Raw genomic sequence first — 13,419 nt, forward strand, 5'->3', positions numbered from 1 at the left:
ACTTCTCTCTTCCTCCTCTCTTAGTTCCCTTCGCTCTCTTGACTTGTTGTACAAAAATATAAATATATAAACCAAATTGTTATTAAAAAAAATATTAGTAGAATAAAAACCAAGCTGAAATGTGCTACAATTGAGAGTTGGGAGGTCATAGATATTTTTTTTCTTTTTTTTTTAAGCACTCTCTCTCTTATGCTCTCTTTAGATACAAATGAAGGAAGGCGTTAATCAAAAAATACCAATATGAGTTCGATGCTGTGCTTGCCCAAGTAATAAAGCATTCTCACTCTCTTCTGGATTATCTCCAGCCGTGTTATAAGCACCCAATTCTGCTTCACCCTCGCACTCGCCTTCATCGCATTCTTCTTCGGTTTGAGCAAATGAAAAGGTAACATTTGTTGGACGTGCAAGTTTGTTTTTGTACTGATGTTCGAATAGAATTGGATTGTACAGAGTATTCTTCCACTGGCGGCTTAGAACAATGATTCCCTGAAAAATTAAATTTAAGAACAATAACCTTTGTCTACAGTGGGAAATTTTTAAAGAATTTCTTGCCTGTCTCAGAGTATTGAGATGTGGAATATCGCCTTGTTTGAATATGTGTTCGATCTTTTGCACTCCTTCATCAAGGACCAACTTTTGCATAATTGTACACAACTGACAGCTGGGATCTTCTTGAAGGGTCTTCGACAAGAGGGTGTAGTTGCTTGAATAACGACTCTGAAAAGTTCAAAAAAATGGTTAGAATATCTTCAATTTCCAACTTTACAAGCCCTACCTTTTTAATCTTTCGGATTTTTTCGTTTTCCAGAGCATCAGCCATAAGACAAGCTGCAACAGAAGTGTGCCGGGTGTGAAGCGCTCTTGTAAGAGACACAATTTTTATAGCCAAACGGTTGCTGGGATTCATCCAGGCGGTGATTGCTGGCGAAGCTGTGCTCAGTAAGTTCCAATCCAGTCTAGAAAGGGATAACATAAATAAATATAATTCTTGGCTCAATATTCATCAAGTTTTACAAACCTTGTAAAATCTATCTTTCTGGTGATCGGTACACAGGGTGGAGCAGCAAAATTGAACCAAACGGATTTAAGATCAATCACACAAGACGAGGTTTTGTCTTGTTCCTTAACATTTGGAGCAACTTTATCAAATTGCTCAGGTTTCTTTCCCTTTCCTTTTTCTACATCTTCGTCATTGGGCTTTGGACCTGCCTTAGGACGACTTGTATCTAAAAATACATACGAATCAAGTACAAAACAAAAACCCTACATTTCTTTTAAAATCTCACCTGCACCCTCTCGATCTGGGATTATGATGTTCTCCAGAGCATGAGCGAATTTCTCTTTCGGTGTCTTTGGAGTTGGTGGTTTCTTTGTAATCAACCTCCAAGCTGATTCTGCCTTTGAATTTGATGAATCAGCTGTGACTGTTGCCGCTGATGTACCAACAAAGTCATTCAAATTCAAGTTCGTCACTCCAGAAGCTTGATTTCGCATATCAATGTCTTCTTTGGTGTTTTCGGATTTCTCAAAATGCGATCTCTTTACAATTTTCACGCCCACACCTTCTAGGCCACATTCAAACATAATAAATCCAATACTATCAATTCCGGTATTTTCGGGCATTTTTAAGCAGTCAAACATAGCTTTGCTTTTGTGTTCTGGTATTGCTGTGACTATGACAGGTGATTCCAGGGGTAGAATACATTCGGTCTTCAGCCGTCTCAACTGAGCATGAGCACGACCAATGTCAAGAGTTATCACCAATTCTTCTAGTTGTTTCTCAGATGTTTCGATGAGGATAGGTTCACCTTGAATATTATCAGGACGTGTCTGGGATGACAACTGAGCCAATAGAGCTCGTGTTCCCTTCATAATTCCACCCTTTTTATTACTACTTCCAGATCGTACAGTTTGTTGAATGTAAACATTATGCATTGACGCTCTTGTAGTCTTGCCCAAATGGAACTTCGTTGAAACTCCTTCGATATAGAAGGTCAACAGTGACACACAACTTAGATCCTATTGGAGACATGCATTTAATAATCTTGAAGTGTCCTTTTATGAGATATGATTTTTTTTTCTACTAACCTGTACATTATCTAATGCCGCAACAGATATCACTTCTTCAATAATTGACGATTGAAGTAAAGTGATACTGACTTTTGGCAATACAATTAAACCTTGTGTCTTTGTAGAGATACTCTCTTCATAGACATCACTTAAAAATGAATCTCCTGGTCCAAGAAGATTCCTTTCCGTTGTCGAACGCTTGGAATTAGAATGAACCTGGGAGGGTAAATATGCAAAATAAAATACAGTTTTTTAAATTTTATTTGTCTTACCTGTGACCAATAGCTTAGACTTTGATCACGTTTTAAAATGTTGTCATTTTTAACTTTTCCAATACAAGATGAATGGATGAAGTTAACGACGGATAGAAGATGCATTGAGGATATTGTGGGAATTGTTGCTTCAATCATTCTGCAAAATAAATGTACGACGTGTTAGAAGAGAAGTAACAATTTATGGTAAAAATAGGGGCACAGTTTTTTAAGCATATTTTACAATAAATGGTTGAGTTTTCTGTCTTTACATGGAAACAAGGTCAGTTGTCATTTTATTTTGGTAGGATAAGTTATGTTAAGTAAAAGTGGCTTCTGGCTAAAAAGCCAGCACCCAAAGATCTCAAAATCATCAGTTCTCTTAAAACTATACGAATCTCTTAATGAAGCGTTTGAGCTAATAATTTCATCTTTGCAGCAGAAGCCTCCTATCCGAAGCCTTTGCCTCCGTGATATAGAAGGACAAGTTATTAAATTTTTTGCAAGTTCGTCAGCTCTTGCATTTTCTTGGAATTTTTCTACTTCCAGGAATCCAACAGATGTGAATGTTGGAACTTCGTAAGAGATGATTGACAGTTACTCGTAGGGCTATTTGGGAATTGGAAACAAGTTGAGAAAACCACAAGTTCAGTCTGGAACACGGTACAGTCCTAGCACATAAGTGAGGGACATACATAAGTGTAGTTCAGCGGTTTTAGATCCGTCCGTCGGTTTAAAAATAAATGCGTTCACTTGGGCTGTGTTTTCTTTTTCAAATTTTAAAGCTTTGAAGTGATATCAAATTCGTTTGTTTCTACTTTCATACAAAAATAAACTTTTTTTGAACAAAGCTTTGTTAGAACGATCACATATTTTTTTGAGAACTAGACAAATATATTTCTTAAACAATTAAAGATGTCTTTTGAAAACAAACATTTTTTAATCATAATTTGGCTTCTGTTACCTCCGATTCTAATGACGTTTTCTAAAGAAAATAACCAAGCAATTGGTAAGTTTGTATTGCTTATAAACATATTTTAAGGCTTTTTATTAGTTCAGCTTTGTTATTAAAGAAAAATATAATTTTCGTCATCATTTAGATACTCCTACCAATATTGGTTCTTTGAGTGACGATGAAATATCATATGCACTGAGTGAACTTTCGTTTGATGACTTAAATAATTTAAGTAAACTTATTGATGTTCTTAGCCAAGAAACGTAAGAGAGAAAATTATTTAGATTTAAAAAATATATAATATTTGCGTTTTTTTTTAGTTCAATAAGTGATGAAAATGAATTCAAATCACGACAGGAAAGGTCAGGTAAGGTTCTTTACGCTTGTTACATAACTTTGGTTAACAAATATTACGAAACAATTTCAAATTATCAACTTTTTGACTAAAGTTAATTCTTTTAAAAATTAAATAAATACATTTTGTGGTACTATGATGGTTTTCATGAGAATTATTAGTTTTCTAGGATTTCTTAAAACTTTGTAAAAGAGGCAGTGTCCATAAAATCCTTCTTTTTTTTAAGTGGCACATGCAGAAATTAAATCATGACAGTCATAACCACGAGTAATTCTGTTGAAAGTATCAAAATAATTCCAATGCTCGTAAGGTTCAATTTAACAAAGACTAAAATTAAATTACCATCAAAATTGAGTTATGGCCAGGATATTTAAAACTGCATTTTTGACTCTTTTAAATAGTTTTAGTGTCTCTCCCGGAAATACACTTAAAAACATAATTTTCCTTTAACAGAATTAAGGAGATTTTTCCAAGGTATGTACAAGAAACTAATAAAATCGGCTCACCTAAATGATGACAGTGAGTTGATTTAAGAAAAATATAAATATCGAAAAAAAAAATAGTAGCGCAAAATTTGGTGATAGTCTGTTTTTTTTTGGGATTTACAAGTGTCCGAATACGATAAGATCGTGATAGAATTGGGGTGAAATTCTGTAAGGAAAAATTAATACAACTATTTTGCTTGTGCTAATGATTTGGTTCGTGTAATTTAAAAATCTGCATTAGGTCTTTTTGCCCAAAACCATAATTCTCAAATCCTAAAAAGTCGTCAAGCCCAAAATTGGTCCTAAAACTTAAAAAGTTAAAAAAAATCGCAAAAAACCTTAAGCGAATGTCGTAACGCCTAAATAAACTTTAAATAAGAGAAATACCAAATTTTTAGTTGTTATTTTGCCCAAAGGATTTTGAAATTTGATTTTGTGTTTTTTATGACGTAGGGGTTGAGCTTTGTGACATTTATTTTTGGCATTACTAGGATTGTGATTTGTATTGTTTCTTATGTCTCATTAAGTGTTATAAAGCCTAAACAGAGAACCGTGGTAACAAAATTCAATAAGAAAAAGTCACAAAGCGTTTAATGTCATAACGTTTATATTTAGAAATGTCATAACGCCCAAAATATTTCTTTTTTTTCAATAAATACAATTTTTATTATGGTGACTAAAAATTTGTTTAATGAAATATTTAGGGAATAATATACTAATTTATAAAATAACCAAATAATAAACCTAAATTCAACTTTTACTACAAAAAAAAAACACCAAAAGTATGTTTAAGAATAAAAACTGAATATTAATGACACTCACTTTAAAAAACCTGATATGATAAAAAAAGATTCAAAGATCGAGATTCAAATTCAATGAAATCTTGATCCTTTAAAAAAGTATTGTTTTGTTTGTGCAGCAGCACTATTTCGACTGCGAATAAAATGTTTTAATTGATCAAGAGAAATTTCATAAAAAGGATATGGTTCTGCACCCGTAGCCGTGGTCGTCACCTGGCACCTTTTATTTATGAAACTCCATATATGTAAAAATATAAACAGTGTTTGGTCAATTTAATTGCACATCTTTCAGTTAATCTTTTTAAAAGTATTGATACATTTTTATGTTTATTTTTCTTTAGATGAACAGTCAAGATACAAACGTGAAAGTTCTGATACTTCTGCTAAACAAAACGAGAATGTAGGTTTTAAATAAACCTATTGGCGATAATTAATATTTGAGAATTGTATTTTTGTTTGTTTAGAGCTTAATTTCCAACAATGTGAATCAAGGATACATTCGACAACTTGAAGAATCTTTTCCAAACATCATTGACCAACCGAATCAAGGAGAAGAAAAAGATAAACCTCTTATTCGAGTAAAACGAGACTAAAGAAAGAATATTAACTAATTCAAATTTTGTTAATTAATTTCAAAATATATTTTAAATAAAAATAAAACTCACCTTTGTAATCCTTCGAGCATAAGAGGTGTCAAAAATACATTCACTTGTCCTTTCAATCTCGCTACCACCGATGTACACGATGCTGATTCTGTCTGCAAACTCATAAATTCACCATCGTCGAAGCCATTTGTTGACTTCTCATTTTCCTCCTCCTTAAGCAACACACTTGGATCCCATGGATGGCTTTTGGGTCCTCCAATAAAAGTTGTCGAACTGCTACTACCCGACGAATTCTCATATCGAGGCACAACTTTGATTTCTTTCCAACTTGAGTACAAATCAAAATGTGGTATCATTTTACTTCCAATATAAGTCAAGCCACCTTCTTCGTTCTCATGGAACAATGGTGTCGAAAAAACATCAGGGCCCGAAGGAAATGAACAGGCTGTCCAATTGAAACATTTCACTTGTGACAAATGATTTAGATAACTTGCCATCAGGAGTGGTGAATCGATGATGGGACGATTCACTTGCATGTGAAGATTTATAAGAGCGACATCTTCTTGTGAGGACATTGCTGAAATAAACGAATTCGACGACAATGATGGAGTCTCCGAAGAAGAGGCACGTGAATCAACCTGTTTGGATATCTAGAGATTATTTTTAATATAATTTGTGTTTTGTTTAACGTTAATTTTATTTTATTGCTCAGATGTAGGAAAATATACAAAATAAAGGAATTGATAGCAAAACTAAATTAAGCCCATCAGCCACATAAGACATAATTAGAAGCTGTAAAAAGGTGCAAAGGATTTTTATAGATTGACCAATTTTTAAGTAAAGGTAAGGAGAAATTTTGTATATTTTTGTCTGAAATGGAATGAATTTTGTACATAAATGAAAATATGAATTTACATATAGAAGGGTTACATTAAATCTAAAGTATAAACATGCAACAGACTAAAGGTAGGTGTAGTGTAGGAGAGATTTAAAAATAATTATTATAAGAAGCGTTAGGACTTGAAATGGATGATTGGGATGGGTTGTGTATATTCAGAGAAAAGTGATGATGATTTTTCGTGTTGATCTATTAAATATCAAAATACGGATTCATAGTATTTTAATTTTAATTTTTGTACTACGGACCAGTTAAATGTTATTTTCAAATTTAGTTAAATAAAGTGACGTATCACCATCATGCAACCTCTTATTGTAATTCGTTTGTGAAGTATTTCTTCGGATTTCGAAGTCGAAACCAGATTTGTACAGTTTGAAAACTAGGTAAGTTAAAAGTTATAAAAATTAATTAAGGTCTTTTTTGGTTTGAGTTAAAATTAAAAGAAAAATTTCCACCTAAAACGAAATAATTTTGTTGCGACTTTTTACATGTTTGCACACACTTGGCAACCTTACTATTATAAAACAAATGGAAAGACATTTTATTTGGGTAACATTGGGCATTCATCTCACAATATCCGATTCCGCACAAGCAATATATATTTTAAACTAAGGCACGGTTCTTAAATTAAGCTCGAAGTTATAAAACACTCCTAATCTTGAAAAAAAGGCCCACACTGATAACTTCCAATCCCGTCTGTGGATTTGTCTTACTTAAAAGGTTTGTAGGTTTTCGTGTTGTGTAAAAAGTTGTCATTATTATTAAAAATTTTAAAACTACCAAACATTTTTTTTGCATATGATAAAATAGTTTGGTTTCAAAATCTATTTTTGTTAGAGGGATTTTTAGTAAAACAACAATTTTTACCAATTTTAGTAGCATTTTTTAAAAGTTTTTATATGAAAAAATACAAACTGGATTAATGAAAATAATTTGAAGACAATGTTTTCTATTATTCACGAGATATCAAGAACTGAACATCAATTTTTACCAATTTTGCGTACTATTTTTTTATGAAAAAACTGACTGTTAGATTTGTATACAAAAATTACTGAATGTTGAAAACAATATTTTTTATCAAATAAAATTAATTTGAAACTTATATCTTAAATTTTTGAAAAGATATATTATCAGCTTTTATTAATTTTTTTAAAGTTTTTATTTTTTGTTAAAAAACTGACAATTCGATTTTTCTCAAAATTGTATCGAATGTTTAAAACAATATTTAATATACGATAAAATTAGTTTGAAGCTAATATTTTTAATTTTTGAAAAGGTAATTGAGTCTGTTTTTATCAACTTTTATTAATTTTGTTAGGTTTTTATTTTCTATAAAAAAATGCCAATTCCATTTTTCTCAAAATTTTACTGAATGTTGAAAGTTTAAAGCCAATATCTCAAAGTTTTGCAAAGATATTTAAGTCGAAAATCAATTTTTACCAACTTTTGTTAATTTTCTTATATTTATAAAAAAACGTTAATTGGATGTTGTTTTGTAAAAAAAAAAAACACGCACGCAATTTTCTTGAGATTTGTATAACAAAATTTATTTGAAGTCGATATCTCTTTGGTTCTTGAGCTATGGGACTTTGAAACGTCGAAAAATATCAACATTTCCAACTCGACAAATCGGACCCATTACAATAACTTCCTATGGGAAGTTAAAACCGAACAAAAAGTAAATTCTAAGAAAGCGATTTTGTTTACGTGTAATTGAAGTTGGTTTGTTGTTTTGTTAATATTTATGTTTAATTAGAAACATAACCTAAGATCATTTAGAAACTACTTCAAAAATAATCCACCCCAACGAATTTATTTGCAGCACATATTCGTTTTTTATCTCCTGCCATATTCAGGAAGTTAGCGTCATTGTTTTTAAACTGTTCTAAAATGTATAGCACACCAAAATTGAAACTTTTCACTTGGAAAGTGGAGTAAATGTTTTAATTAAAAAAAAACTATCCAGAACGTTAGTATGTTTTTATCTGATAGAAAAAAAAAACATACTTTACATTTCAACATGGGACGAAGGACTCCTGCCATTGGTCATTTGTTAGCATCGTTTGTGATCAACTTTAATTTTCTATCTGGGTAAACTGACAAAAAATGTATCCAAAATATGCCATCGCTTAAGACGAAAAACATTTAATTCAGTCGTGGATTCGGCTAAGATGATTGTTGATAAATAACAATCAAAATTATCGAATTTGACATACGTAAGGTGACAGTAAAATTGATAATTAAAAACGCTAACAAAACAAAAATGCGATAGTCATTGGTCGCATTCACAATGCTAGTGGCTACGTAGTCAAGGGATTCTAATTGGCTAAATCTTACTACAAAATTAGTTGAAATTTCCCCTCCGACGTAGTGCAAAAATTTCGGCTACAAAGTAAGAGCACACTGGTTTTGACGTTTTACAATCATGTGATCGGTAAGAACACAAGAACTTTTATTTGGTTTTATTAAATTTAAAAAGAAAAAAAATAAGTTCTGAAAACACAAATGTTTCTTATTTTATATGTTTGTATTTGCCATTAATATGACATTCCCGGATTGACGAGCTTTGTAGTGTAGTTTTGCATTAACAAAGCTAGTTGAATTTTGACTTCGTAGTCAATAGCTTTGTGAATGCGGCCATTTTCAAACAAATTTGCTTAATCGGAATAGAGCTACCAGAAGCTTAACAAACGACTGGAAAAGTTTCTTAGTTCACTTTGTTTCGTTAAAAAAAAATCCTGTGACTGACAAATTTTACGACATTCGAAAAAAGCAAGAAAAGTAAGAATTTTATTCAAACACACCAATTTGATACTTTTATTTAAATATTTTATAGGAATCAATTTAAAATTTCACTAAGGCAACAATGAATTTGGACAATTTGAATCTTAAATCGTTCAATCGTTTTGAATTGAGTTGAATCATCTTACCATTGTATATGAAAACTATAAAACTCTCATGAGCAGAAATGTTTAGGGCGACCGGATGCCGAGTCGTTGGCGGTAGTATCGATAGTGGAGACATTTCGGGGGAGCGAGAGAAAAATATTTTTTCCATTTCCATAAGCAGCCAGCAGAATAGGGGAGATATTTAATTTTAAACCCAAAATGTCTACACAATTTGCTTCATTCTATTTGAGTCTATCCTTGTAGGTATATGTTTTCATATACAAAGCTTCCATATGAAGGTCGATGAATTTGTTTTTGTTTTTTCTTCATATCAATGGAATGAATGAACTTTTTGTATGCTTAAATCAGCTGTTAAGGATCTTTTACCGATTTTTGTTTTTATTTACATTCATAAGGCATTTACATTTTTTAACAGGTACATTTTTTAATCCTAAAAAATAGTAAATATTTTTAAATAGACTAGGTATAGGATTTTTTTCAATTTAAATCATTACTTTTAAAATTGCCTCTACTTACTACACAAAGAGAAATAAAACCCTATTTCCATAATCAAAAGTGCACGCTTTTGACCAAATCTTGGCGGCCAAGGTATCGCACTCTCCTATTTTGTTCACAGCCTTTGACAATTAAAGCTTAAAACTGCCTTTTCAACATTACCAATCTCGGGTTATCATTAAATGTTTATTTTTTCGTAAATTTCTCTTGCAGTGTAATTTTATTATATATATAAAATATATTTTAAAACAGTAGTAAAACTTTGTAATTTATAGAAAAATTACCCCAAATTTAAAAACTTTGCTCTGACAGAAAAAAATAGCATTTGCTTAAATTTAGATATCTTAAGACTGAGACAAAGTCATCCAATTAATGTATCTCTCTAAAAATAAAGATCCAAACAAAGTTTATGCAAGTTCAAAAATGAGCCAGGGTAGGTTTACTAAAATAAAAGAAAGTATTTCCTTACATCCTTGATAACTTAATATTGTACATAGATTATAAAAAAATACCTACATATAGCATAACATCAGAAGAACTTAAGTAAAGCTATGTCTCAAAATTTGTCCTTAAAACACTTTTTTGATCGGAAGTTATAACTACCTACTTTATAAACTCAATGATTTGTATTAATTTTGCAAAAGATTTTAAAACTACCTCATCCCATTTGAAAAATCACAACCCTTAAAAAACGTCAAAGCTAAAATTTCCTTAAATTATGCGATAAATAGTTAGGTATATTTACTATCTTTTTATATGTGTACAAAATTTAACATGCATCAAAATATTTTATTTCACTATAAGCAGTCAATAATTGTGTAACCAGCTTTTTAATTGCGTTTAGTATAAGTCAACAAATTTATTTACTAAAAAAAAACATCGTTCTAAGACTCTGAAGATTTAAACTTCTTTATCCTCGATTTGAAAACAAACTGTATGAAAGGTTTAGGCTGATTTAAAAAAAAATAATATTTATTATCTGTTATTTCATAACAATACAATACCTACATATTTACTTGCCTATAATAGTTCAAGTTATAATTTCCTAATACAATCCTCAAATCATCAAAAATATAAAATCTCAACCAAGAATATAAAATTCCTACACGAAATCGCAATTCACCTGCTTTTGTCTTATCATCTTTGTGTAGAAAGTCTACCGTTTTGCGTATGTAAAAATATAACCAAACTAAAATACAGACACAAAGAAACAAATGTGTATTCCTCTCACACTCAGATTTTCGTTAATTCACTATAGTCTTTCTCTATTTCAAATTATAACATTTGCAAGTCTCCCGACTGCAATTGATTTTTCCATGAATGTCTTCGCTAGACGTCCACAAAATATATGTAGATGGCGCCCTATGGTTTTCATATACTACTATGGTTTTCATATACAAAGATCTTACACAGACGGAATGAAAATGATAGTCAATTTCTTTTTCCAAAAAATGATAGTCAACTATCACTTTAGCCGATTCCACCCAAGAATTATCTCTGTTTTTTTCTTTTTAATTTCAATTTTTCTGCGAACGCGATGTCGAATTTTGTAAAGAACAAATATTATAATTTTAGAATTGAAAAGTCATATCTAACTGAAGGGTAGGTGAAGTATGGGTGGATTGCAAATCCAGACGCCGAAGGATATATAAAAATTCTCTTTTGTTACCCGATCAAATTTCCAGAAATCTATTAAATTTAAGAACAGTCATTTAGATAAAAACGAAAGCTTGGGTGGAATCGACGCAGGTGATAGTTGACTACAAATTTTGTATAGTCAAATTGCCTATCACTCAGTTTCCGGAATGTGTAAGCTGATTCAATTCAATTCGACTGAAAAATTTCAGAATATAATTGTCATAATTCATTCTTGCTGTGGTCCAGTTTTAAAATAATTTCTATGAAATATCTAAATAAAAGTTTTACATTGTCTGTGTTTTAATAACATTCTTACTTTTCTTGTGCTTTTTCGAATGTCGTAAGCTTTGTCCGTCACAAGAATGTGTTTTTGTACCTTAAAAAAGTAGTTTTTTGTAAGCGTCTGGTAGCTCTACTCAAAAAAGAATTGTTTGTAGGAAAATGACTATCATATTTTTGTTGTGATAGCTTTTTAGGTATCAATTTGATTATAACCTTACATAGATCAAATTCGATTATTGACTGTCATTCATCAACAATCACCTTAGCCGATTCCATCCCTTAAATTGCATTTGGTAGATGAAATATATTTATTTTTTCGCTGATTCACACTCAGAAAACTTGTCTGCTGTTATTAATTTCACTTTTATCATTTCTGTTTCTAAAAAATAATATCACAGACACAAAAACGTTTATTTTGTATGAAAATATACGAAAACTAACAAACCGAATGGAGAACCCTCCAATATAGATATGATACAAAAATAGCTGTCACAAGTAAAAGTCACAAATTGTCACAAGCGGCAATCACCTTACGCAGACCAAATTTTTCATCTATTACAAATCACCTTAGCCTATTTCACCCCGGAACTAATAGGGGCTATCGCGAAAAAAATGTATTTGGAATTGTTTAAATGTACCAAATTTGGAAACGTCCATAACTTGTCCCTCTTGTTAGTACAATCTCATTGAATAAAATGGGAGCTCAGGTCACTCAGACACTAAATTATTGATTTCAGCAAGTTTCAGGGGACACTTTTGATACTATTCAAGTTCTTAATTTTTTAAGATGGGAAACATTTAGTGGGAAATTTTATTCACGATAGCCTCGAAAAGCTCAGAAGTAAACTAGTTCAAAAATGAGTTCAGCTGAAACTGAGCTAAAACACGACTTTCTTAGTTTTTTTTTTTGTTAATTTTGCATATTAATCGACGAATGTTGCTCCCGGAGTAGTAGAAACACCTCGAAAGAATTAAGAGAAATGGAGTATTAGAAATCCATCAAAAGAATTGATAACTTTTTATTCGTGTCCGTCTGTCGATTTGTCTAAAAGCTAAGTTTGAAGTCAATAACTTTCTTTGTTCTCCTAATATTTGAGTCAAAAATTATTTCTCAAAAAATGTTTTGATGTTTTTGTAGGTATCGTTTTTTATTTTTTCTAAAAAATCAACTAAGCAATATTTTAAATATGATAAAATAAATTTGATTTGTGTATTTGTTGACGAGATTTTTAATCGAAAACCAATTTTAACAAATTTTTGGCACAGAATTAAATCATTTTGAAGACAATAAATTCATTCTTTACGAGATATCGAGAATTGAACATCAACTGATTTTGTGTAATACTTTGTATAGATCTTAATTTGTATGAAAAAAACTGACTGTATAATTCCCATATTTGGACAGGTGCACCTAAGTCTCTTGGACATAATTCAAAAGAGAGCTCTAAAATTATAGGTGACCGTTGACTGAAAATTTTGCATCTCTCGAGCACTGTCGTAAGGTTTTATGTCTCTTATTATTGTATCGCTACTTCCATAAGCAATGCTCTAATGAAATAACCAGTTGCATTCCTCCCCTCAACCGAATTCAACCGTAATACTCGTTCTCTAAGGAATGCCCATCATTTTAGCTTTGAGCCTAATTTCGGTCGTACTTAACCAGACTCAATATTTCC

General features: G+C 31.2%; 2 protein-coding genes across 8 annotated transcripts in view; one reads left to right on the forward strand and one right to left on the reverse strand.

The window, feature by feature from the left end:
* The window catches only part of LOC129948861 (bridge-like lipid transfer protein family member 1), a 58,112-nt gene that overhangs the window by 14,132 nt on the left and 30,561 nt on the right, over positions 1 to 13,419 (reverse strand). For 3 of the 7 annotated variants that reach the window (XM_056059987.1, XM_056059985.1, XM_056059986.1), the window contains 8 exons: positions 5,582 to 6,159; positions 2,343 to 2,481; positions 2,089 to 2,286; positions 1,287 to 2,019; positions 1,019 to 1,226; positions 776 to 956; positions 553 to 717; positions 237 to 486 (listed from right to left, as the gene is read on the reverse strand). In XM_056059987.1, the coding sequence (XP_055915962.1) occupies positions 237 to 486; positions 553 to 717; positions 776 to 956; positions 1,019 to 1,226; positions 1,287 to 2,019; positions 2,089 to 2,286; positions 2,343 to 2,481; positions 5,582 to 6,159 (2,452 nt within the window). Of the gene's footprint in view, positions 1 to 236; positions 487 to 552; positions 718 to 775; positions 957 to 1,018; positions 1,227 to 1,286; positions 2,020 to 2,088; positions 2,287 to 2,342; positions 2,482 to 5,581; positions 6,172 to 13,419 lie in introns of all 7 variants that reach the window. The other 4 variants (XM_056059984.1, XM_056059983.1, XM_056059982.1 and 1 more) reach the window with 2 other exon arrangements.
* LOC129948870 (uncharacterized) lies at positions 3,130 to 5,620 on the forward strand. Its single transcript, XM_056060001.1, has 5 exons — positions 3,130 to 3,330; positions 3,422 to 3,539; positions 3,597 to 3,643; positions 5,258 to 5,316; positions 5,381 to 5,620. The coding sequence occupies exons 1-5, from the start codon at positions 3,237 to 3,239 to the stop codon at positions 5,507 to 5,509; spliced, it is 447 nt and encodes a 148-aa protein (XP_055915976.1). The 5' UTR covers positions 3,130 to 3,236; the 3' UTR covers positions 5,510 to 5,620.

The sequence above is a fragment of the Eupeodes corollae genome, chromosome 3 (genome assembly GCF_945859685.1).
Source record: "Eupeodes corollae chromosome 3, idEupCoro1.1, whole genome shotgun sequence".
Lineage (NCBI taxonomy): Eukaryota > Metazoa > Arthropoda > Insecta > Diptera > Syrphidae > Eupeodes > Eupeodes corollae.